At 42.3% G+C, this 25,831-nt stretch overlaps 1 protein-coding gene across 1 annotated transcript; it reads left to right on the forward strand.

The window, feature by feature from the left end:
• Positions 1–2,928: 2,928 nt before the first annotated feature.
• LOC137834239 (microtubule-associated protein 70-1-like) lies at positions 2,929–16,891 on the forward strand. Its single transcript, XM_068642301.1, has 4 exons — positions 2,929–3,024; positions 3,129–3,299; positions 15,727–15,897; positions 16,078–16,891. Exons 1-3 carry the CDS (start codon positions 2,929–2,931, stop codon positions 15,895–15,897), a joined length of 438 nt encoding a protein of 145 aa, XP_068498402.1. The 3' UTR covers positions 16,078–16,891.
• The last annotated feature ends 8,940 nt before the right edge of the window (positions 16,892–25,831 follow it).

The raw sequence follows: 25,831 nt of genomic DNA on the forward strand, positions 1-25,831 counted from the left end.
TTATTTTATTAAATAAAATATTTGACTAGGTTAAATTGTGATTGTAAGAATATGAAAATAGATAAATAACAATAATTAAGTTGGAAGAATATTATTGTAATTATTATTAATATTAAAATTATTATTATTAATATTATTATTAACATTAGTATTAATATTATTATTAATAAAATTATTATTATTGTAATTATTATTATTATTATAATTATTAGAACTATTATGATTATTATTATTAATATTATTAGTAATAATAATATTATTATTATTATTAATATTATTACTAATATTATTATTATTATTATTATTATTAATATTATAAGTAGTATTATTACTATTAATAATCATTATAATATTACTATTATTTTAATATTATTTTTATTATTATTAATATTATTATTATTATTGATATTATTAATAATATTAATATTATTGTTATCAATAAAAATAATAATGATATTATTAATAATAATATTATTATACCAAAACCGTAATAAAAACATAAGGAAAAACAAACTTTATTACACTTGAAAATTTTGCAATTATATGAAAAGTTAAAAAAAGCCCCTTAATTTAAAAAGTCTCCATATTTTTTTTTCTTTTTTTAATAATGTTTTATGAGATGACAGATAATTGTTGTTAGCTGAGATGTCAAGTTGCATAGTGATGCCTAACATGAAAACTTTTACAAAAAAACTACAAGCAAAAAGTTTAAAAAAAAAACCAAAAATTTCAAATGTAACACCTAAAAGTTACATCTAAGTATTACATTACAAGTTCTACATGTGTCTATACAAGCTTAGAGTTTTTCAAAACATTCCTAATATATGATTAAGGCTTATAGAAATACAAATATTTATAATTCATAGCTCAAAACAAAACTCTAAAGCCTTTTAGGCTCTCCTGCACCGTATGATCATCTACTCGTATACATAGTCCAGTCATCACAGTTCACAACACAACAAGAAAAGCAAGGATAAAGTAGTGAAAATAAAATTTTATAACATACACAATTCAATCAAAAGAGGAAATAAAATTAAATGGATCAATTTCTCAATTATTCAATCTTCTTCAAATCTCAACATAAAACAATCACATAGATCCCACATGGATCTACACATCCAAGATACTCAACAAACATAATAACAATTGACACCTTCCAGAAGACCCGTATTAAGTAAGTACTACCAGAGACTAACACCTGATCCAATACCCAAGACTTAAGGATCAGAGTAAGTTTAATACAACCCAAGCTGTGAATCTCATATGTCATGGTGTGCATCAATTCCCACATCAGCTTCTAACCACCTGATATCTTAGTCTAGGAGATCTCTTTTACCACATAGACCTCAATACTTAATACACAAACAAACATCAGTCCATATATTATCCCAAATGAATGAATTCAGTTCCATACAATTTTCATCATACTATATCATTCAAAATGCAATCCACAACATTCAAAATCTTATTTAACTTGTGCACTACAAAAAATCATGTATAAAGTGGCGGTTTTAATATGGTGGTTATTAATAACCGTCACAAATATTCGTATAATACGACATTTTAATAACCGCCACAATTATCCTGTCACAGTTCTCCTTCCATTTTTACAGTCTCCTTTAACTCTTTGGAAACCTAAACCTCATTTCCCTCTCACTCCGCAAAACACTCTTCATTAAACACTCACAAAACCCTACCTCTCTTCCCTCTCTCTCTTTGTAAAATACTCTTCACAAAACCTCTCTTCACTCTCGCCTTCACTCTCTTCGCGAAACCTAAGTTAATTCTTCACCCTAGCATTCACGCGTCTTCACTCTTGCATTCGCGAAACCTAAACCTAACCTCCACTGTCTTCGATTCGTTTCTTCTGCCCGCCATTGCCGCCTCCTCGCAAGGATTTCAAATTTTTGTCCGTCATCGTTTGTTCTGGTTCAAAATCTATTGCTGGATAGTCTTCTAGTATAGATAATATCTGTTAGGATTTGGTTAATAGAATAACTAATTAGGATTTAAATCAATTGAGCTTGAAGTATATAATGCATTAAAATCTTTGAAAACTGAGATGATAGACGAGGAAGTTTTATTATTAGATGCCCTATGACCAATTGATGCAGGAGTTAGATGTGGCAAATGTTCGTGAACTTGAATATTTTCTTATTAATGAATGCATGTATGCGGGAATAGTCCGAGGAAAGCTGGATCAGTTGCGTCGATGCGTCGATGCTTTGAAGTCCAATTTGCAGCCGGGAGGGACTTGAGGCCTGATCAACTTAGGAATATGATCCAGACTCTCTCCATAACTGCTTATCCATTAATGTTTTCATCAAAACAACATTTTAAGTTTTTAGCCATATATAGCTGTTGTTGTGTGCTGCATTAATCTTATGTTTGGATTTGGAGTTGTGTTAGATAATGTAGAAGTATTGCCTTAATTATATACATAATTGCCTGTTGTTCTTTATGGTTGAAATATATTGGTTGACGTGTCTTACTTACTTCGTGGCAGAAGTTAAACACTATAAGTAGGCCGACATCGACTTCAGAGGCATGAGGAGATTTGCTCTGAATCTGGTGGAGTGATGGATTATGAAGAAGATCGAAGTTGACCAAAGAGGTAATTTGAATAAACTGTGTAACAAACTAGTATTTGATCATGCCCTGATCAAAATTGATTTTCTAAGTTTACATCATTGTTCTTGAACTACAAGTTTGACATGGATATGACTGCCACTTTTGTTTATCCGTCTATGCTTTAAATTCGTCTGCATACCGTATGTATTGAAGTGTATTCTTATTATCAATGGGAATATAGATTAGATATGGCATTATAAATATATATTGGGTTCTGTAGGCATTAGTTCAATTTTTTGTTTTTGAAAAAGCTAAAAGAATATTATTAAAGCAAAAGCCAAGTTTAGAGCACAAGATATGCCCATTAGAGCAAACCAGATGAGTTCTTTAGTTGCTTGCTTGATTTTTATTCATGGCATGCAAAAAGCTGTTGAAGTTCTTCTGGAAAGTAAGGTAGTACTAGTAGTTACACTAGTTATTATCTCATTGGATTTTTTTCTTCACTTCTTAATAACTATTATTTCCAAGCAACTTAATGGTAGTAATATGTTTGACAGAGCCTTGAAACAAAAAAAGTCAATGAAGAGAAGGGGGCAGCACTGGCTGTACAATTCGCTGCAAAAGCCACGCTTCTAAGAGTTCATGCTGCACAGAAAGATGATGAAATGCCTCTTATTGAAGCTATTATCGTGCCCCTGGAGGCAGAGTTGAATCTCACTAGGATGGAGGTACATTTTGATTAGTATGTTATGCATTGAATTTATTTTTACCTGGGATTGGATGGTAGTTAATTTAGCTATTTGATGTCCCATGGATGTTGTACCGACCAGGGCATCGGGTGCGATGACGTGTCTTGCGCGTGCCCGGGTGGGGCGTGCTCAGTGGAACACGTAGGCTAGAAAAGATGAATGGTTCAGAAGTGAGCATAGTCGCCGGTTACACTGAATTGGCGTTGTCCGATCTCTAGTGTGCGTGACCGGCGGTCACCAGAGTTACGACGCAATCGCCGTATGAGAGTGCTAGGAGATCAGGTGGTGAGAGATCGCCGAAGAATGCTAGGAGCTCGGGTGGTTTACACGTCGCCACGAGGAGCACGTCGCCCGATCTCGCAGTAAACTCAGTTAAAACTGTTAGAGGCTCAGAAGGGTAATCTTAAGCGTGTAAGTTAAGTAAGATGACTGTTGTGCTAGCATGGGGCGTGAAGGCTGAGTGGGTTGAAGGGAACAGATTGCTCATCAGCGACAGGATAGCCAGAGGGGATATTCGTTGGTGGCAAGGTTTCCCCAACTAGAGCATGCATGGTGTAGCAGTAAGGAAGGTGGCACTTGCGACGAGCGATATCACAGAGATGATGCACTTTTTTGCATCCGATACTCGCCCTGTCGGGTGATGTTTCACAGCGCATTGTGCGCTAGCTTACTCCTTGAGTGGAGGACTTGGCTGTGTGGCTGGTTACTACACAAGAATGACATTCAGGTTGCCCCAATCCAGATGACGACACGTGTAGGGTTGGATGTTACTAGTTACTCCAACCTAGATGATGACACGTGTAGGGCTGGGAGCAATGGAGAAATGACGCTCAAGTTGCCTTGGCTCAGGTGACGACACGTGTAGGGCTGGGCGCTACCTGCTATCCCAGTCCAGATGGTGACACGTGCAGGGCTGGATGCGAGCCACGCGTCCAAAGGCATAACGGCTTAGAGAGAGAAGAAACCTAGCTATAAAGGTAACCTTAACAGAATTTGCAGAGGTACGTTTTTCATTACGGCTGATACTGTTAGGGTTGTGTGCCTACAGTACGGTCCTACAGAGCATATTCTCTCTTAGTTTTTGGGTGTTCTTGTCACTGACTTGAGCGTCGGAGCGCCACCAGCCGCAGAGGTGCCACTGTGTGTTTTTCAGGTTCTCAGAGAGGCTATCTGTGGAGTGGACTTTGGAGGGCACGTGGTGTCAAGCTGGTGAGGAAGATCGTGACGAGGCAACGCTCTTGCGCTAAGTCAACCGGCAGGATCATCTGGCGCCCACCGTGGGGCCGTATAAAAGGTGATTCCCAACCATAGTTTGTGTTTGTGGTGCTTCGAGTGTTTTCTATTCGACTGCTCGCTATCGCAGTCGACTCCTGGAGTTTTCACCGTTTGTTTGGAGTTCTTTGAGCCGCTGAGTTTGCTGAGGAAGGATGAGGACAACGCGCTCCAGTTCAGTTGCGCCATCAAAAGACGAAGATGTTGTGTCCATGACGCAAGTGATAGACATGATGAGGACGCGGTAGGAAAAAATGGCTGCATCGCGTTCTGAGCAGGAAAGGATGCACGAGGCGCTGGTGGCCTCGCAAGCATGGAACGAAGAGCTCAACAGGATCAACGAAGAGCTGCGCAAAGCCCTTCAGGAGCGGGAGGAGCGTGCGGCAGGGGACAGATCTGCACCCCCATCCCCACCATGCAGCTTTCCTATGCCATTTTCCCAAGAGATCATGGACTCGGTAGTCCCGGCTAACACTGTGGCAGTGAAAACGTCTTTCACTGGGTGGAGGACCCTGAAGCCCATCTCACGGCGTTTCATACTCAGATGATGCTCTCAAGGGGCTCAGACGCGGTGTATTGTAAGGTGTTCATGAGCACTTTGAGCGGAACGGTGTTGGACTGGTTCGTCAATATACCCACTGGCCACATTACCACGTTCCAACAGTTTTCCAAGATGTTTGTTGAGCAGTACATAGTGAACAAGGCGCCACCTTTGGTGTCTTACGACTTGTTTGATATAAGGCAGTACCAAGGGGAGTCCTTGAAGGACTTCCTAAACAGATTCGGAGCTCGGATAGTCTGTTTGCCAGGAAAGGACGAAGAGATGTTCGTGCACGCCTTCAAAAAGGGCGTGTTGCCTGGGCCTTTTAGTGAGTCGCTCATCAGGAGCCACCCCGCCACGTTCGCTGAAATCCGGCGACGTGCTGTGGCTCACATCGCCGCCGAGAGCGAGGTCACCGAGAAGAGAGGAAATGTGGCCCCAGCTAAACCGCGCACCCAAGCAAGGGTACAACCTCAGAGGGTAATGGAGGCGGCAGCGGGAAAAAGGGATCAAAGGACGCGTCATCCTTACGACCCTAAGAAAAATAAGAGCAAGGGACCAGGGCACCCCAGGGAGAGTAATCGCCCCCCGAGGTATGAGTTTGTGATGGGTTTGGCTGATTTGATCGCCATCCCAAACATAGCTGCCAGGCTCAAAGTGCCTGAGAAAACGGCGGAGAAGATTTTGGGGCCAAAGCCAGACGCATGGTGCGAGTTCCACAAGAGTTTTGGCCACTCTATCAATTCGTGTTTGGCTCTGGGGCACCAGCTCGCCGAGCTAGTCAAATGTGGTTTCCTGAAGGATTACTTGCTAGAGAAGCAAGCGGACCAAGCATCAGGGTCTCAACCGGCGAGCAGCGGAGGGCAACAGCACGAGGTGCCTATTCATGGCGAGATCCACACCATAGCTGGCGGATTCTCCGGCGGGGGGTGCACAGCGTCGCAACGAAAGAGGTATGCGAGGTCGATAATGTCAGTGGAAGTCTTTGAGGATCACTTGCCCGACGTGGACATCACGTTCACCAAAGGGGACCGCAGGGACGTGGCGCCTCACGACAACGACCCTATTGTGATCTCGCTTGTCACGGCGGGAAGGACCGTCCACCGGGTGCTGGTTGACCAAGGAAGCTCATCAGATGTGATGTTTTGGCGAACCTTTGAGAAGTTACAACTGTCCCCTGATCAGCTAAGACCATATGGGGGCTGCTTGTACGGTTTTGCCGGCGACCAAGTGCAGGTGAGGGGGTATATCGAGCTGAGGACGACCTTCACTGACGGCTTGGCCTCACGAACGGAGAAGGTCAGGTACCTTGTTGTAAACGCCCCGTCAGCGTACAACATACTGCTGGGGAGGCCAACGCTCAACAGAACAGGAGCTGTGCCTTCGACAAGGCACATGAAGGTCAAACTGCCGTCTGTGGAGGGTGTGATCATCACTATTTGCTCCGACCAGAAGGAGGCGAAGAAGTGTTACGAAAACAGCCTCAAAGAACAAGAGGTCTGTGTGCCACGTAACCACAACGCCACCCCCTGGCGTGGAGCCGGAGCGCGATGTGCCGATGGGGAATGTAGAGGCGAGGTCGGAGAGGAACTGCTCAGAGACCGCCAGAGAAACCGGTATCGCGAGGGCGCTGATCGCCAGCGAGAGGAAACCTGAGCCAGTAGAGGAATGGCTCGAGAAGGAGATCAGCGGTAAGGTGTTTAAGTTGGGAAGAACCCTGGATAGCAAGACGCAAAACCAGATCGCCGAGGTAATAAGTAGACACTTGGATGCGTTTGCGTGGGCTGCTTCAGATATGCCGGGGATCGACCCCGATTTCTTGTGCCATCGATGGACCCCCAAGTCAGGCCCATCCGCCAAAGAAGAAGAAAATTCAATGAGGAGAAGAGACAGGCGATCAAAGAAGAGACACGGAAACTACTTGCAGCGGGCCACATCATGGAAATCCAATATCCTGAATGGCTCGCTAACGTCGTCCTGGTCAAGAAGAGCAGCGGAAAATGGCGGATGTGCGTTGACTTTACAGACTTGAACAAGGCCTGCCCGAAGGACTCTTACCCTTTGCCAAGCATTGACGCCCTAGTAGACAGTGCCTCAAGGTGCAAGCTGCTCAGTTTTCTGGATGCCTTCTCGGGGTACAACCAAATCAAAATGCACCCCATGGACGAAGAGAAGACCGCCTTCAAGACGGAAAGGTCATGTTATTGCTACAAGGTAATGCCCTTCGGGTTGAAGAATGCAGGAGCCACGTACCAAAGGCTGATGGACAAGGTGCTCGCGCCCATGCTCGGAAGGAATGTGCAGGCATACGTCGACGACATGGTCGTGACGTCCCTGGAGAAAGACAAGCATGTCACAGACTTGGAAGAGTTGTTCACCACAATAGCCAGGTACAAGCTAAAACTGAATCCTGAAAAGTGCGTTTTTGGTGTAGAAGCAGGGAAATTTCTGGGGTTTCTTCTGTCAGAGAGGGGAATTGAGGCTAACCCCGAGAAGTGCGCCGCCATTTTGGCAATGAGGAGCCCCGCCAATGTGAAGGAGGTGCAGCAACTCACGGGGCGGATGGCCGCCCTGTCTCGATTCGTATCGGCAAGCGGAGAGAAGGGCCACCCATACTTCCAATGTTTGAAGAGGAACAACACATTTGTTTGGACAAAGGAGTGTGAGGAGGCCTTCGTAAAGCTCAAGGAATATTTGGCGAGCCCTCCAGTTCTGTGCAAGCCCCAAGACATAACACCCCTCAGGCTGTACTTTGCCATAACTGAGAGGGCGATCAGCGCAGTGCTAGTGCAGGATCAGGACCAGACCCAAAGGCCTATATATTTCGTTAGCAAGGTGCTGCAAGGCCCGGAGGTAAGGTACCAGGCCCTAGAAAAGGCAGCATTAGCAGTTGTATTCTCGGCGAGGAGATTGCGCCATTACTTCCAGAGCTTCACGGTACTGGTGATGACTGATCTGCCAATCCAGAAGGTTTTGAAGAAGCCCGACGTGGCTGGAAGGATGGTGAAGTGGGCGGTCGAGCTTTCGGAGTTCGACATCAAGTATGAACCCCGAGGATCGATCAAAGGGCAAGTCTTCGCCGATTTCGTGGTCGAGTTGTCCTCCGAAGTGGCACAAAACGCCGAGGGTGACTTTCGCTGGGTACTCTCTGTTGATGGGTCGTCCAACCAGTTGGGCAGCGGGGCTGGGGTCATTTTGGAAGGGCCCAACGGAGTGTTGATAGAGCAGTCATTGAGGTTCTCTTTCAAAGCAAGCAACAACCAAGCAGAGTATGAGGCTTTGATCGCTGGAATCCTGCTGGCTAAGGAAATGGGGGCGAGAGTGCTGATGGCCAAGAGCGACTCGTTGTTGGTCACATGACAAGTAACTGGCGAGTTCCAAGCCAAGGACCCGCAGATGGCAGCCTACTTGGAGTACGTGCAAGAGCTAAGAAGATCTTTCGCTTCATTTGAAGTGGTGCACGTGCCAAGAGAACAGAATGCCCGAGCTGACTTGCTAGCCAAGCTCGCCAGTTCGGGCAAGGGGGGTAGGTAGAGGACTGTCATTCAAAAAACTTTGAAAGCGCCTCGAGCATTCGTGGCAGACCACCAAGTTCTCCATGTTTGTAGATCAATGGGAAGACCAGCGAGAAGTCATAGATCCCTAACGCAGGATTCCAGAAGAAGGGCGTTGAGGGCGTTGAGGGCGCCCAACAGAAGAAGGGGCAAGATCGATGCAGATTTGCGCTGTCCACGAGCCAGACACGTGGATAACGCCTTACGAACGTTATTTAGCGGATGGTGTGCTTCCAATTGACTCAACTGAGGCCAGAAAAATAAAGAAGAGCTCCAACAAGTTTACCCTTATTGACGGCGAGCTGTACAGGTTTGGATTCACACACCCCCTTCTTGTATGTATACACGGAGAGAAGTGCACGAGGATTATGGCTGAGCTCCATGAGGGAATTTGCGGGAGCCACATTGGAGGTCGATCGCTGGCGACAAGGACTATCCGTGCAGGCTTACTGGCCCACGATGAGAGAAGATTGCAAGAGATACGCCCAGCGTTGCAAGCAATGCCAGCAGCACGCCGATTGGCACAAGGCACCCCAGAAGAGCTGAAGTCGATTTACAGCCCCTGGCCGTTCCATACTTGGGAAATTGACATTCTGGGACCCTTCCCATTGGCGATCAGGCAGATGAAGTACTTGGTGGTGGCGATTGAATACTTCACCAAGTGGATCGAAGCGGAGCCAGTGGCCTAGATCACCGCACACAAGATCGAGAGCTTTGTATGGAAGAACATAGTGTGCCGGTTTGGTGTGTCCAAACGCCTGGTGTCAGAAAATGGGACTCAGTTTGCAAGTCACCTCTTGAAAAAGCTGTGCGAAGAGGTGGGGATACAACAGGTGTTTGCATCCGTCGAGCACCCACAGACGAATGGCCAAGTGGAGTCTGCCAATCGGGTGTTGCTGAGAGGTTTAAAGAGAAGATTAGAGAAAGCTAAAGGATCGTGGGCTGAAGGGGTACCCCATATAGTTTGGGCATACCACACCACTGAGCAGTCAGGAACCCACGAGACCCCCTTTAGTTTGGTTTATGGATGTGATGCGATGATTCCAGTCGAAATCCAGGAAAGCTCGCCGAGATTCCAGAACTTCGTGGCGGAAGACTCAAACGAAGAAAGAAGAATGAATCTGGATTTGCTGGATGAGGTCAGGGAGGAGACGAGAGTGAAAGCCGAAGCAGTAAAGAGAAGAGTTGAGCGAAGGTACAACTCTAAGGTAATGACAAGGCAGTTTAGAAGCAGCGATCTGGTGATGAGGAAGGCCCATCAGTATGAGATGCAGAACAAGTTATCGCCCAAGTGGACGGGACCGTTTAGAATAACCGAGGCGCTCGGGAATGGCGCCTACCGCTTGGAGACGTTAGAAGGAGGGGCGATTCCTCGCACTTGGAACGCCACACATCTCAAGTCGTATTACAGTTAAAGCCTTGTAAGTAAAGACGAATATGAAGAGATTTGAATAGTTTCTGTTAAAACAATTTCAAGGGGGCACTCTTTTTTCCCTAAGGAGGGTTTTTAATGAGGCCACCCAATAAAGGAGAGTTTTTCAAAGTTTAAAGCTTCTATGTTTGCATGCTTATGGCTTCGAGAGTTTTAGAAAAAAGGCCTTATTACTCGTATGTGATCTAGGGCAACAGTAAAATTGTATTGCATGCTCTCAGTTAAAAGTTTTAAAGTCCCCATCGTTTTTCGGCGGTCGGCGGCATCAGTTAAAAGTTTTAAAGACCTCGTCGTCTTTCGGCGATTGGAGGCACCAACAATGATTAAAGACCTCAACGCCCTCGCGCGTCTTGAGGCGAGAAAGAGATAAAGTCCTCCTCGACTTTGTGCGAGCGCAGGCGAGAACAGATTAAAAGACCTCTCTACACCAGCAGATAGAGGCAAGATTAAAAGTCCTCAGTGCATCCAGGGGGGTGGAGATGTACGCCCTGGGCAAGTTGAGGCACCAGATAAAGTCCTTCTCACCTTAAAGTGAGTTCAGGCAAGATAAAGTCCTTCTCACCGAGTGAGTTCAGGCAAGACGAGCTGAAAGGTCAGGGGTGTTTGCGACCTTAAATTGTGGGAAGGGAAGGAAAATGCCTTTCCCCCTTTAAGTGAAACATAAATGTTGACCCAGTAAGACCAAATCATTGTTTTGAAACTCAGGGAGGTAGAGAAGGATCCGAAAGGCGCCTCTACCCCCAGATGAGGGAACAATGATCAAGTCATGAAAAGAAGAGAGGTAACATCGCCAGAACCTTATGGCGTGAAAGTTGAGACAGTGAAGGGGTTGTGCGGCGAGTACCAGATCAGAAGAGTTCCGGGCGATGACAGAAGTAGGGGGCACTTCACTTGGCAGATCAGGTAAACTGTATTTTAATACTAGTTTGAGTCAAACCCTACTGCCTAGTGAGTGATCTTACGTTAAGGTTCGTTGCCTTAAGTTCGCAAGTTTTATTGAATGTCATCGCCGAAGAGTTGATAGTTGCTCAAATTCACTTTGAGTTAACAGTTTTCCAAGTTTGTTATAAGGTTAACAATTTGCTCGTGTTAAAAGCGGTACACGGAGGGTTAAGCTCAAGTATTGCTGAGTTCACGCAGTTGAGCAAGTTTCGCCAGTTACGTTAGCTAAATCAGTTGATTGCGCAGCAGATGAGTTAGAAGACTATATATATATGTATATATATGTATATGTGCATATATGTGCACATGAGCATCGAACAGTTCGAACAAAATGAAAATTATTACAGAACAAGGTAAAGCATAAGAGTCTTCAAGGAGATGAGTCGATCGGGGGCACGATCTTGCCATCCACCACCTCGTTGTACACTGAGAACTCAGAAAGATCAAGGTTGGAATATTTGCAAGCAAACTGCTCCAAAGCAGTGCCAAAGCCGGAAGTTAGAACCTGGGCAGCCTGAAGCTGAAGCTCGTCGATCTTCGTCTTGAACCCACTATTCTCTTCACGAACCTGTGTGACTTCAAGCAAGAGCTCGTCGACCTTCTTCTTGAGCCCGCTGTTCTCCTCGCGAACTCGAGCAAGCTCAACGGCAGTCTCATTAAGTTCTTGGGAGGCCTTATCCCGATCTTGCTCAGCCTTTCCCAGAAGGGTCTCTCTCTCGATTGACCTCTTCTCCAGGTTGGCCATCTTCTGAGCGTCAGTCGTCCTTGCCTCCTCCAGCGCGGAAATTTTTTCCCTCAGAGGGACGATCTTGCTCTCCAGCTCGACGGCGTCTTGGAGTTTGTCATGAAGCTTTTTGCGCAGCTCTTTGTTGTCTTGCCGCACGCTCTGGAGCTCGTCCTTGAGGGCGTTTTCAACTCGCGAAAACTCTAAGCCTTGCATCATCATGTCGCACTTGGTCTTTTCGGCTTCAGCTTTCACGGTGCTTGCCACCTTCTGGTTGATCCGATTGTCGAGCTCAAACATCTCCAGGGAGTCTTTGAGCCCTTCGCAGACGATTTGGGGAAGACAATCGTCAACCATGGCACTTAGGCGCACGGTGAAGGACTTCAAAGCTCCTTGAAGAGCGGCTGGGAGGCCTGAGGTTGCTGGTGGAGGCGAAGGTTGGTGTTCACCACCACCCTCGCAAGGTTGAACGACGGGGAGACTTCGAGGCGTGGTGGTGAGGCAGGCGGCTCCTCGGCAGCTTGTGAGGAGGCTTGCGTATCAGCAAGTTGATCAGGAGCAGCCTCAGCAATTGATGCGTTTGAAACAGGAACGCCCCCAGCGGACTCAAATGGAGTGGAGGCACTGGAGGGTCCTCGATGAAGTTTGGAACGACGCTCTCAATTGCTGGGGCCTCAGAAACCGCCACCCTCCTTCTTTTGCAGATTAGCCCATCCTCGGTGCTCTCATCCGCCTCTTCGTCAGATACTACCCTGGGGGCTTTCCTTTTGGCCTTCCTAAGAGGTAGCTTTTTGCGTTGGGGGGCTGGAAGAGCAGCAGCAGCGGTTGGGCCAGCTGGTGGGGATTGGCCCTGGGCGGCGGCGATCTCCGCAACAGAGTTCGGGACCGTTTGGAAGCCCGCCGCGAGTTCGTGGGCTCGGGCGATCGCCCTTAGTTCAGCCAGTCTTCCTTTGCCCAACATTGTGTCTGCACAAGGTAAAGTCAATGGTATGCCCCAAAGAAAAAACAGAGCATGCAGGCATATACATACGGAGATAACATAAGTAAACAGCACAAAGACAGAGTGGTAAGAGTCCTAGGTCAGCTTATACACGAAGTGAGAATCTTGGTGTTGGGAAGGGGGCTAACCTATGTACATTTCGAGTTGGTCCTCAAGGAATTCGAAGGAGATTATCTGAGCAGTGGGGAGGGTGATGTTGGCAGAGGCCACATTCTTCCAGAAGAGACAAAGGTCTTTGTCCAGTGCCCCCATGTTGTCGAGACTCCTTGGTCTCCTGAAGTTGTCTTTGGAGTCTTTGTGCCCCTTGTTTACCCAATACAAGGGGAAGCCATCAAGTAGTGAAGGGTCTTGGTTGTTCTGGCACACCTTGACGAACTTCCCCTTCCAGTCTTTGTAGGATTTCTGGAAGATGGAGAGGATTGACCTCCCAGCAATCCCGTTCAGGCTGACCCAGGTGCGATCTTCTGGATTCTTTGCCTCGAACAAAAAGAGGAAGACATCCACCGAAGCTGGTAGCCCCAAGTGCGCGCAAATAATCTCGAATGCCCTCACGAATGCCCAGCTGTTGGGATGGAGCTGGGCAGGGGCGATGTCGAGTTCGGTCAACAACTCCCTCTCGAAGCGAGTGAAAGGAAATCTAAGTTTCACTTTCTTGAACAGCGTGGCGTAGATGAAGCAGAACGATTCACCGTTGCCCCCCTTATCGTCCACGCAAATCAGCTCTCCAGGAGGGCAAGGCAGCACTGTCATTTTGCTGTCGTGCTCCTTGTGAAATGAGAGATCAGCTTGATCCCCTTTCCTCAGTCGGAGTACCCCCACCTCAGTATTTATCGATGAAGTTTCCCTCAGTAGAATCGGGGAGGCCCAAGGGTAGAGCTTTTTGTAGTCTGGTGAAGGAAGGGAGGATCCCCTGGCCTGCGGAGGGGTTGCTTGGTTACGATTGGCATGAGATGAGGCAGGCCTCTCAGCCTGTAAGGAAGGAGCACCAGAGGCTCGTGGGGGGTTGCGTGTTGGTGGAGGGTTTGTCCCAGTGGTAACCCTACGAGTTTTGGGAGGAGGGTTTCGCGATGAGGAAGGAGGGTTAGCGGTGGACTTTGTCTGAGCCATCGCAGGAACTGCAAAGGAAAGAAAATGGAGGAAATGAGGATAGCAAAGAATGACTCGATCGAAGACGAAGAAGACAGAACAAACGAATGAGAGTTCGCTAGGAAAGACGCTATCAAGAACGAAGCTCTAAGTTACGAGAAAAAAGAGAAACAACCCACAATGTATGCTCCAGGAAGTTAATGAATGATGCAAACCGATTAAAATGCAACAAATATCAGTAGAAGGCGTAAAAGAGTTACCTTTTGACGATCGGATGAGTGTTGAAGGAAGTTGAAGATTGAGGGAGACGTAGGTTTTGTAGTTCGCAGAGAGAGTGTTCAGAATGATTGAAGACGAAGAACGATAATGAAACAGTGAATAGCGCGAAGGGTTTAAGGGTTTTGAACGTTGTGGGAAGCGCAAACGGCAGTGAACAATGGCCGTTGATGGGTCCACGTGTCAACTGATCGAAGGAGTTGGTGAAATGTCGAGTCAGTGAACAGTCTTAGCGCCAACGCGCAAAGCCACGTAAGCCGCCAGTTTTAAACCTCTTTAGTCTCCTCGCTGAACAAGTCACAGCTCGAGACTGGGGGGCTTGTGTACCGACCAGGTCATCGGGTGCGATGACGTGTCTTGCGCGTGCCCGGGTGGGGCGTGCTCAGTGGAACACGTAGGCTAGAAAAGATGAATGGTTCAGAAGTGAGCATAGTCGCCGGTTACACTGAATTGGCGTTCTCCGATCTCTAGTGTACGTGACCGGCGGTCACCAGAGTTACGATGCAATCGCCGTATGAGAGTGCTAGGAGATCAGGTGGTGAGAGATTGCCAAAGAATGCTAGGAGCTCGGGTGGTTTACACGTCGCCACGAGGAGCACGTCGCCCGATCTCGCAGTAAACTTAGTTAAAACTGTTAGAGGTTCACAAGGGTAATCTCAAGCGTGTAAGTTCAGTAAGATGACTGTTGCACCAGCATGGGGCGTGAAGGCTGAGTGGGTTGAAGGGAACAGATTGCTCATCAGCGACAGGATTCCCAGAGAGGACATTCGTTGGTGGCAAGGTTTCCCCAGCTAGAGCATGCATGGTGTAGCAGTAAGGAAGGTGGCACTTGCGACGAGCGATATCACAGAGATGATGCACTTTGTTGCATCCGATACTCGCCCTGTCGGGTGATGTTTCACAGCGCATTGTGCGCTAGCTTGCTCCTTGAGTGGAGGACTTGGCTGTGTGGCTGGTTACTACACAAGAATGACGTTCAGGTTGCCCCAATCCAGATGACGACACGTGTAGGGTTGGATGTTACCAGTTACTCCAACCTAGATGATGACACGTGTAGGGTTGGGAGCAATGGAGAAATGACGCTCAAGTTGCCTTGGCTCAGGTGACGACACGTGTAGGGCTGGGCGCTACCTGCTATCCCAGTCCAGATGGTGACACGTGCAGGGCTGGATGCGAGCCACGCGTCCAAAGGCATAACGGCTTAGAGAGAGAAGAAACCTAACTATAAAGGTAACCTTAACAGAATTTGCAGAGGTACGTTTTTCATTACGGCTGATACTGCTAGGGTTGTGTGCCTACAGTACGGTCCTACAGAGCATATTCTCTCTTAGTTTTTGGGTGTTCTTGTCACTGACTTGAGCGTCGGAGCGCCACCGGCCGCAGAGGCGCCACTGTGTGTTTTTCAGGTTCTCAGAGAGGCTATCTGTGGAGTGGACTTGGAGGGCACGTGGTGTCAAGCTGGTGAGGAAGATCGTGACGAGGCAACGCTCTTGCGCTAAGTCAACCGGTAGGATCAGATGTCTCATTTAATGATCAGAATCAAGTCTAAATTGTTTATCCTTGTTGCTATGTTTTTTAGGTGGCAAAGCTGCAGGATGACAACAGAGCACTAGATCGGCTAACCAAATCAAAGGAGGCTGCACTTCTTGAGGCTGAGATAACAATTCAGATTGCTTTGGCAGAGGCATCCTTGGTTGATGATCTGCAAAACAAAAATCAAGAGTTAATGAAACAGATAGAAAAATGCTAGGTTTCTGATTTCTTTTAATTTACTTGTGCTTATACTTGCTAGTAAGGCATGTATATTTTTCATACTACTCGTGGGCATGTTCCCTGTATATGCTCATTTTTGTTTATTAGTTACTTTGCATTGCCCTGATTAATATGTTTCCCTATTGATAAAAGCTTGATGCTGTTGTTATCATATTAGGATTCCTAACAAGCGCAAGCGACTTTTGATCGCAATGGACGTGGCCTTTGGCATGGAGTACCTACACGGAAAAAACATTGTACACTTTGACTTGAAAAGTGACAACTGGCTTGGTAATCTCTGAGATCCACACCGCCCCAATATGTAAGGTTTAAATGCTTGATACTGATGTTGTCATATCAAGAATCTTGTTTCATTGCATCTTATTGAGGGGTAGATATGCTTTCATTATTTTGTATGAGATATGCTAGATTGCACATTTTCTTTCATATATGTTTAGGATTTAGGTTCTTATTAATTTATAACGTATCCATCATTAAAGTCTTTGGAATATACTGAAGTGGCTTACCTTGATGGATCCTGATGAGATAGAATGATCAGTTTGTTGCTTTAGTCCGATTTAAGGAATTTGACCCATCAAAAGTACTAAAATATTGTTTGTGATATTTTATACTGACTGTCTAAGATCTAGATATATTTGTTAACCAGGCATAGGTACTAATTCGATGTGCTGAAAGTTTATTCTGGCATCATGTGATTTCTATGAACCACCAATACTTTAGTTTGTATTTTGTATTTGATGCCAATGCTCTTTGGATACTTCAACCATAAATATTAGCCAAGTATACTGGACTTTAAATCAAGTTATGAATATCCAATACCCATATGAGATATAGAAGTGTGCAATATATTGAAAGAAACAAGTAAAAATGGTCCCTTGATGAACCACAGATAGAAATCATTCCTCTGTATGAATGACATTGATACTATTCTATGAAGCCGATTACTTAAAAATTTTATTTTGTTTTTACTAATGTCCAGAAGTATGTTCATAATTTGGATTTCAGAATTCCAATTATATATTATGTTTTACGAATTTTTACAATAAGTGGATATGTACCTTACGCATGTCATATCTTATATATTGTTTAAATAATTATATTTGTTGTATAGACTACATTTTGAACGAGTGCACTCTGCATAATGTTTATATCATAAGCCATTAGCATATTTGTGTGTTGAATTAGTATTTAAAATGTTATAGTTTGTGATTTTTTTGAAAATAACCTAACTTGCTCATCTTTCATCTCATGCATATGGAGAATCAATGTTCTTTTTCTTGATATTTTAAGTTATTAATAATTCATGTCTTATTATCATAATTGAAAATCTTTATTAATTCAAATATTCTATTCTCTTATTTGATAGGTTGGTTGTATAACAATATTGGTTTCATAAAAAGATGTTCATCTTACTAGACATGCAATATATCTAACATTGAAGTTAGGAGGACAATTTGTTCTACTTGCTTCAAGTCCAATGCAATATATTCAGGTTCGTGTTTTCTTTCCTTGTGGATGAAATTTATAGGTATAGGTATTCTATTGTTTTTAGAAAGGAGCTTATCAAACAGTATAGAATAAGAAGATAGTCAATAAAATGCACTATAGGTGGAATTCATGTTTTGGTGAAATAAAATAATCACTATCCTAATCACATTGTTAATTTAAGTTTTATTAATCTGTATTTTAAAGATAGGGACTAGTTGGTCCGATTGGAAAACTAATTTAAAGACAGGACTTTAGTATGGTCCGAATAATATAAACTACAAAGCAAGGCTTAAAAAATAGTTCAAAGGACAGGAAAATTGACAAAAAACCAGAGTTCATAATAGGTTAATAAAAAAGGCTAGATATCATTTTGATTTCTCTTAAAGAAATGAATAATCAATGTGAAGTATTTGTCATATTTGTGTTTCTAGATGAAAACTTATCATTTTTAATATTACTTTGTATTGTTAAAACTTCGGCCTATGTAATACTTAATTTAGACTTCATAATAAGTTTTAGTGTCTTGAAGTTGCAATATTTAATATATTTAAATATTTATTGTTGTCTTTTATTTTATAATTATAAACATTGAAAATCATTAATTTAAAATTATTTATTTCAGGTATGAGATGTTGGAAGTGGTGCTCCATCACCTAATCAAGTAGTAGGATCAAGTGCTGGAAGCAAAATTGATTAGGGATGTATTTTTTAATTTTAAACTTGATTAGGGAAGTATGCACTTTTGAACAATTATGTGATGTAATTTTAAACTTATTAGGGATGTATGAACTTTTTATGTGTTTTAATTTTCAATTATATATAAACTTTTGAACAATATTATGTGCATTAACTTTCAATGATTTCAATGAAATGAATGGATGATTATAACTTTATACATTATTTTATTTTATTATGAAAATATATTATATTTAGGTTAATTGTATAAAACACATGTGTTGTAATTATCTGTTGTAATTTAAAACGAATGTATGAACTTTTGATGTGTTTTAATTTTCAATTACATATAAACTTTTGAACATTATTATGTGTGATTTAATTTTCAATGAAATGAATGGATGATTATAACTTTCACTACAAAAACAATGTCAAAAATGGCAGTTTTATTATGGCGGTTATTAATAACCGCCACAATTTTTAGTATAATATGGCATTTTTAAATTTTATAATTGTATAAAACAGATTAAACAAATTTTATTTATTCAGAATTAAAATTACGTAAGTTAAAAACGTCACTATTTACATATATTATGGCGTTAGAATCTTCTTCAACGAATGTAAATTGCGACAGTTATAACTGACAATACTTACGTATATTATGACACCAGAATTTTCTTCTATGAATGTAAATTGCGACAATTATAACTGACACTACTTACGTATATTATGACACCAGAATCTTCTTCAATGAATGTAAATTGCGACAGTTATAACTGACACTACTTACATATAAAAACCGTCATTACTTATACTATGTTTAAAGTGGCGGGTGTTGCGGCGGGTAGCGTAAAACCGCCACATTAAACTTTGTGGCGGCCAGTTCTATGGCGGTTTGGGAAACCGCCACAAACGTATATTGTGGCAGTTATAACCGCCACAATATACGAAAATAACCGCCACAATATACACTTTTTTTTGTAGTGGTGGTAAATATTTTATTATTTTAATTTTATGTTTTTACAAAACTACACCTTGGAAAAATTTTCTTAAAATGTTTGTTTCTGCTTCACTGTGAAGAAACTCCAGGATGAGGAAGATTTCGTTTCAGAGAGAAATTACTCTTTGAATCATTTCATTTTAGAGGTAAATCATCTCTCCGACTCTTTTGATTTTGATTTCGACGTCGAAAAAGAAGCCAACGTCGAAGAAGAATCCGGTGTCGAAGAGGGAGCAAAAAACGAGGGAGTACGCTGTTAGGATTTGTTCTGGCCGGTTGACTCCAACAGCTGCTTTGGCCCTTCAATCTTGCTTGAGAATCGTACCTTCTTGATCAAGAAACCTCTCACCTGCAAAGACAAAGGGGTGCCCTAGCGGCCATTTGCACTTTGACGCTCAAGTCAGTATTCGGGCAAAAAAGCAATAAGTGTATAAGGTAGTTCCAATCTTAGAAATTGTGTACCTTGCTAGGGTTCTTAGCACCCTTTATATAGGTTGAAACTATGGTTTACCTCTGTTCTGTTACCCATGTCTAGGGTTCCTTGGAGAATGTCCATGTGCCGCTATTATGTAATCTTAGCATAATCTGACATATAAGACTTCCCTTAACTGGAGTGCAACGACTAACAGAATGGCCACCTGGGTACAAACTTGTGCACCAAATCTCCAGGGCCATCTGTTCTGTGGGTGCCCTAAGTATTCACGTGTCATGCATGCAACTTCCCTTGGAAACCCTAACCGTAATCGGGCCTTAGCGCCTCCAAGGGCTATTTACTTGTGTCGCGCCTGAATGTGCTATACACACCACCTGCATGGATTGATGGAGGAGGGCCAAGCACATCTAGCCAAGGCAGCCAAAGCCCAAACCATGAAGAGCGTCTAGACCAAGGAGAGCGTCTAGCTCCAAGGAATGAGCGTCTAGGACGTGAAGGAGGGAGGCTACCCATGGAGCGTCTAGATGTGGAATTAGACCGTCTAGGTCCTCTCACAAGGTCAATGGCTAAGCATGTACAAGCACAAGTGGATGAAGCCACGGATGGAAGAGAGAAAGCCTTGTACATGTTGCATAAAGGCCCAATAGGGGTACTTAGTAGATAGGGTAGTGTAGAAAGCACATTTGATGGAAACATTCTAGAAACTTGCTAGGTGTGACCGGTCATAGCACATGGCCTATGCTTTGCATTTCATTTGGTTTACATTTCATTATGTATTAGCTTAAGAATCACGGCCATCTAGCTTATAAATAGGGAGGCCATCTCTTTGTATTTGCAAGTTTATTGTGAGTAAAGTTATGCTGCCCATTTGTGCTCAACTTTGCTTCTCCCTAGAATCCTAGGCTCTAAACTTCAATTCCTTCATCTTTTCCCTTGGGCTGGCCGAACCACCCAATAACCACACATAGCATGCACCTACAAGATCAACACCACTCCTAGGAGGATCTTGCTCACCTTCATTCATTGCTTCCGCCCCATTACTCTACATTGATTCAAGAAGAACTTCATGAAATGCCATCATTTTGTATCATGAGCTTTGGTTCTTCAAGATGAGTAGCTCTTGGTCTTTTCAATTTTAGTTCTTCTTTATTTCATATTGTCATTTAATTTCCATACTTGTCTTGCTGTTTTTTACATTTTAATTTGTTTGGTGTGCTTTGTGGAAGATCCAACCGAAGCACTCTTGTTCAATTGTTCTTGAACAAGTTCTTGTGCAATTTGTGATAGGATTCCATACACCTTGAGTTGCTATTTTCTTTTAGGCTTTTGAGTCTTTATTGCTTTCATTATTTGGTTCATATTATGCTTTGAGTCTTTAATTTTCTGAATCTATACATGTTTTGTCAAGTCATGTTCATCCATATTGTCAACAATTCATAGTAGTCCTTTTATTTGACTTGATTGTTTCTTGATTTTGGGTCTCTTTAATTGCTTGAATCTGCTGTTCTTTGCTCTTTTGGTGCCTTTTTAATTCTAGTTTGAGTTCCATTTGTGTTTAGATCATACACAAATTCTATTTCACAAATTTCCTTTGTGTCTAAACTTTGGTATCTTGCTGTTTTTGTTTCCAGTTTTCAGATTCCCCTGTTTTCACCTTCTCTGTTTTGGCTGTTTTGATCCAGAAAAATATTTCCACTCATAGGAAAATTTTGATTCTCTGGAATATGCAAGTTTAAAGTGTTATAGAAAGGACAAAAAAAGAATTAGGTCAAAAGAAGCAACAGAAAAAAAATGATAAATCTTTTAAAATCAGAGTGCAAATCTGAGGCGCTCCAGCTGGCCTAACTGAACACCCAAATTGCAAAATTTATTAAAAACAAATGGTGCATGCGTTTTGAGTGATTCCAAAGCCAGATTTTAGATAACATCCTGAATTTCTTGCATATCAAATTTCAGAGTCAAATTTTAAAAATACAGCTCAGCATAAATTGGGAAACAAACACGTTTTCTGGCCCACAACATTTTCCAGTGGTGCTGTTTTTTTTTTATTTGGTCATCTAATCTAGTGCTTTTCTTTAGGAATTCTTTTGTGTGCCAACCTTTAATTGAGTACCTTTTATTTGTTGCTTTAATTTCTTGACTCTCTTTCTAGTTGTCATAATCTAAATCCTTTTGGTGGTACTGTTTTATTCAATTTAATTGTTTCTTGCTTTTGTTCTTTGACCTCTAATTTGGGTGCTGGAATTTCTTCTCTTCTTTAGTGCTTATGTGGATTGAAACTTGACTTGGTTAAGGTTTAGCCCTTTGATAGGTGCTGGAAATTGGAGAATTAAGACCATCATTCTAAGGAGAAGACAAAGCCAAAGCCGAAACAAGCATTCTTGAAAAAGAAAACACTACAAACACTTGGAGGATCAAACAAGCATAGACAACAAGGAAGTGCACTAACCAAAAAGAGGATCAACAAAGGGAGTTTTCTTAATTCCTTTGCAACTTGGTTTATTGTTAATTACCCTTTTAATTACGTTTTAGACGGTGAGTGTGTCTTCAAGGGCTCCAAGTGTCCAAGAAGCCTCACCTAGGGCCGAATAGTATAGCATTCTTGTTTAGTAATTGTTACTTGTTTGAATTTGCTATTCTATTGCTTTAGTAGAAACGCTTTGCATGTTTAATTTTGTTTAAATTTTGTGCTAAACCGACTAGCCTTGTTGCATAGTTAGCTTACATTGTTTTCTTGCATTTATTTCTCAACTTATTTGTGTTCTAAGTGTTTCACTAAGAGAAAGTCTTGTGTGAAGATATTGGAGGATAGTTTTTGGCAAGGAAAAGGCTTGGTACTTAAGTAGTCCTTTGTGACTCACCTCCCTTACCTGGAAAACTACCTTCTTTAACTTTCCTAAACTTTCTCAAAGTAAAACATCTATATACACAAAGTTTTAGCCATGTCTTCTTCTTCTCACTCTCCAAAGTCTATAGAAAGTGAAGTAAAATCTTTGAAAACTCTTTTGAAAGAAGTATCACAAGCGGTCCAATTAATTTCTTTTAGACAATTGGAGAATGAGAACAAAATCAATGAGTTGGCTAAAGCTCAAGAAGAGAAATCACAAAAAACACAAAAATAAAAAAAAACGTTTACTCATGCATCTCAAAGTATTGAGTCTCTAGGGGAGGGAAGCCGTAGAATCCCTCTAGAAGAACTAGGCAAAGGGAACAAGAGGTGCCAAGGGAAACTAGAGTAGACCTACCTCATTTTCATGGTAAGGAAAATGTAGAAATATATCTAGATTGGGAGATGAAGGTAGAGCAACTCTTTGCTTGCCATAGGGTAAGTGAGGAACGTAAGGTACCCTTAGCCACCTTTAGTTTCCAAGGGAACGCCATGTATTGGTGGAACTCTCGAAAAAGAGAAAGACGTCTTCATAGGGAACCTTCCATTACATATTGGAATGACCTTAGGGGAGCCCTAAGACGTCGACATATACCTTCCTACTACCATAGGGAGTTGATGGACAAGCTCCAAAGGCTCCAACAAAAGAACATGAGTGTGGAAGAGTATAGGCAAAAAATGGAGCTCTACATGATGAGAGCATCCATTAGAGAAGAGGAGGAAACCACAATAGCTAGGTTCCTTAGTGGCCTATCACTTGAGATAAGAGATAGAGTAGAGCTCTTACCTTATCAAGACTTGAATGATTTGGTTCAACTTTGCATTAAAGTTGAGCAACAAAACTTGCGCAAAACATCAAGTCAAAAGGTGAGCCCCTATTCTAGCTGAAATCATTAGGCTAGAATATTTTAGCTGAAAATACAATTCGAGGTTTCCCACATTCCATGCTCGAGGAATGGCCTCAATCGGTCAACTTTGGCTTCTTCATTTACTCATTGGAGGTGATGGCATTTTCATGTGTTCTTCTTGAATCAAAGTAGAAAATAAGGTGCGGAAGCAATGGGTGAGATGATCAAGACCCTCCTAGGAGTTGTGTTGGCCTTGTAGGTGCATGATGAGTATGGTGTTTGAGTGGTTTGGCCAGCTCAAGGGAGAAGGTGAAAGGATTGAAGTTTAGAGCCTAGATTTCTAGGAGAAGTAAAGCTTGTGCACAAAAATGGCAGCATAACCTTACTCAATTAAACATAAAAATACAAGGTGTAGGCTCCTCCTTTTATAGGCTAAGGAGGACCATAATGCAACCCTAATGCTAGCCAAATGAAATGTAAATGTGAAGCACATGGGTGCACATGGCACATGGGTGCACAAATGAGCACATGGGGAGGGGTGTGTCTAGTTTTTATGCTCACCCCCTCCATGGGTTTTGTAGACCGGCCTTGGTAAATTTAGAGGTTTTTTTAGAAACTCTAAGTTTACCTAGGTTGGTGTTTTAGGTGCCAAAATTAATTCTAAGAAAATTACAAATAAAGTTCCTATGCTAATTTTGACAAGAAATTAAAGTCTACTCTACACTAGAGTTTATGGCATTTGAACATGTAAAAGAACGTCTTCTTGGATCCTCTTGGCCATAACTCTATGGTTGGCCCAAATCTACCCTTTGGTGGGCTTGCATGTGGGCTTGTGCTTGAGGACAAATCCATAGCTTTTTCTTCAACTAGGGGGATGAGTGTGGCTGGATGGTGTCCATCATCTCCTCCTTCTTGAGAAGATCTATCCTCAGATCTACAGACTTGATCTCGGATAGCAGCCTCTTGCTTCGCCAGAGCTTGTCCTCCTGGATCAAACGTCCACCTATAGAAATCATCAAATAAAGCATAGGTGTTAGTTTGAAAATCAATTTTACTATGTTGCCATTTTTGTTTTTCTTTTGGTTTTGGCAACTTTGGACAATGTTTCTCTTTTGATTGTTGTATGTGTTCTCTAATCATCTTATGCATTTTGAAATGTGCATTTGTGGTTACTTTCTCTTTAGGCATAAATCCTATAGGAGATGGTAACAACTTAAAAGGAGAAAGATGATTTAGCCCACATATAACCTTAAAAGTAGAAATATAAGTAGTTTTGTGAACTACTTTATGGTATGTATGCTCATCTCTAGAGTTGTGTGTGCACTTCATGATTATTCTAGGCATAGTAGATAGAGCTAGATTTTCAAAAGTATTTTGACCATGCGTTTGAGGATGATAAGAATTTAAAGTGTGCAACTTAGTTGCAAGTTTTCCAAAGGAAATCCTCAAATCATGGTTTGCAAAATTTGAAGCTCTATTCAACACTATGCTTGAGGATAAACCATGAAGATGTATCACTTCTCTAGAGAAGAGTTTATCCATAACCATGAAAATTGAATCAAAACCTTTTGTTGTCCTAGGAAGATCTAATATGAAATTTGTATCTTCCCAAGGATCATTTGCAAAAGGTGAAGGAGTATAGAGTTCATGAGACATTGCCTTGGGTGTAGTTTGAAAACAAGAATTGTACCTAAGGTAATGTCTTTGAACTTCTTTTCTCATGGGGGACAAAAGTTTTCCTTTTAAAAGCTCTAGAGTTTTATCAACTCTAATTTGTCCCATGAGTTCTCCTTCATGAAGACTTTTTCTCTTATGTGTAAGGATAGTCTCGTTGTGACAACCATTGTTTATAAGGATTTGTACACTTTGCAATGGTTGTCTCAATAAGACATGACAAGTTTCTTTAGGCACTACTTCACATAAAAAATTGTTTTTGTAGATGCTTATAAAAAAACTTGACATTCACTTGGTGATATCCTAGCACATATGAGAAATAATCTATTTCATTTTTATCTATGCAAGCTTCTTTTAAAGACTCTTCTTTTTCACTTAGGCTTGCAAGTGTTCCTTTACAAAAGGTAAGGCTTTGAGGTTGTTCAACAAGACACATATTTTCAAAGGTATTTTTAAATCTTTGGTCTTGTTGAATGACCTTGTGGGAAGGAACACTCTTCTCCCACGCCTTTTGTCCTTCAAGGGTCTTCTCATGCTTTTCTTTTTCTTCTTTTTCTTTAGCTTCCCTTTCGACTTCCCCTCTCTTCTTTTGTATTTTTCTTTCCTTTCTTTCTTTATGGGAAGCAAACAATTTTTCTACCCTCATTTCCCAATCTAGGCAAGCTTCTATATTTTCTTTTCCATGGAAATGGGGTTGGTCTACCCTAACCTCTCTTGGGTTTTCTTGTTCTTTTCTATCTCCTCTGTGTCTTCTAGGGGGTGCTTGATAATAATCATTTACTCTAATGCTTCCCTCCCCAAAAGAATCATGATCTTTAGAGATATATGCATGAGAAGGTAATTTTTTTAGAATGTGAGACTTCTCATCCTTTGCTTTAGTCAAAACATTAAGTTTAGTCTCACTCT

The sequence above is a fragment of the Phaseolus vulgaris genome, chromosome 5 (assembly GCF_000499845.2).
Source record: "Phaseolus vulgaris cultivar G19833 chromosome 5, P. vulgaris v2.0, whole genome shotgun sequence".
Lineage (NCBI taxonomy): Eukaryota > Viridiplantae > Streptophyta > Magnoliopsida > Fabales > Fabaceae > Phaseolus > Phaseolus vulgaris.

Coding starts and splice junctions, on each gene's coding strand:
- LOC137834239 (XM_068642301.1), top strand. CDS start 2,929: ATGCCCATTAGAGCAAACCAGATGAGTTCTTTAGTTGCTTGCTTGATT. Junction 3,025..3,128: donor AAGTTCTTCTGGAAAGTAAG/GTAGTACTAGTA, acceptor TATGTTTGACAG/AGCCTTGAAACAAAAAAAGT. Junction 3,300..15,726: donor TGAATCTCACTAGGATGGAG/GTACATTTTGAT, acceptor TATGTTTTTTAG/GTGGCAAAGCTGCAGGATGA.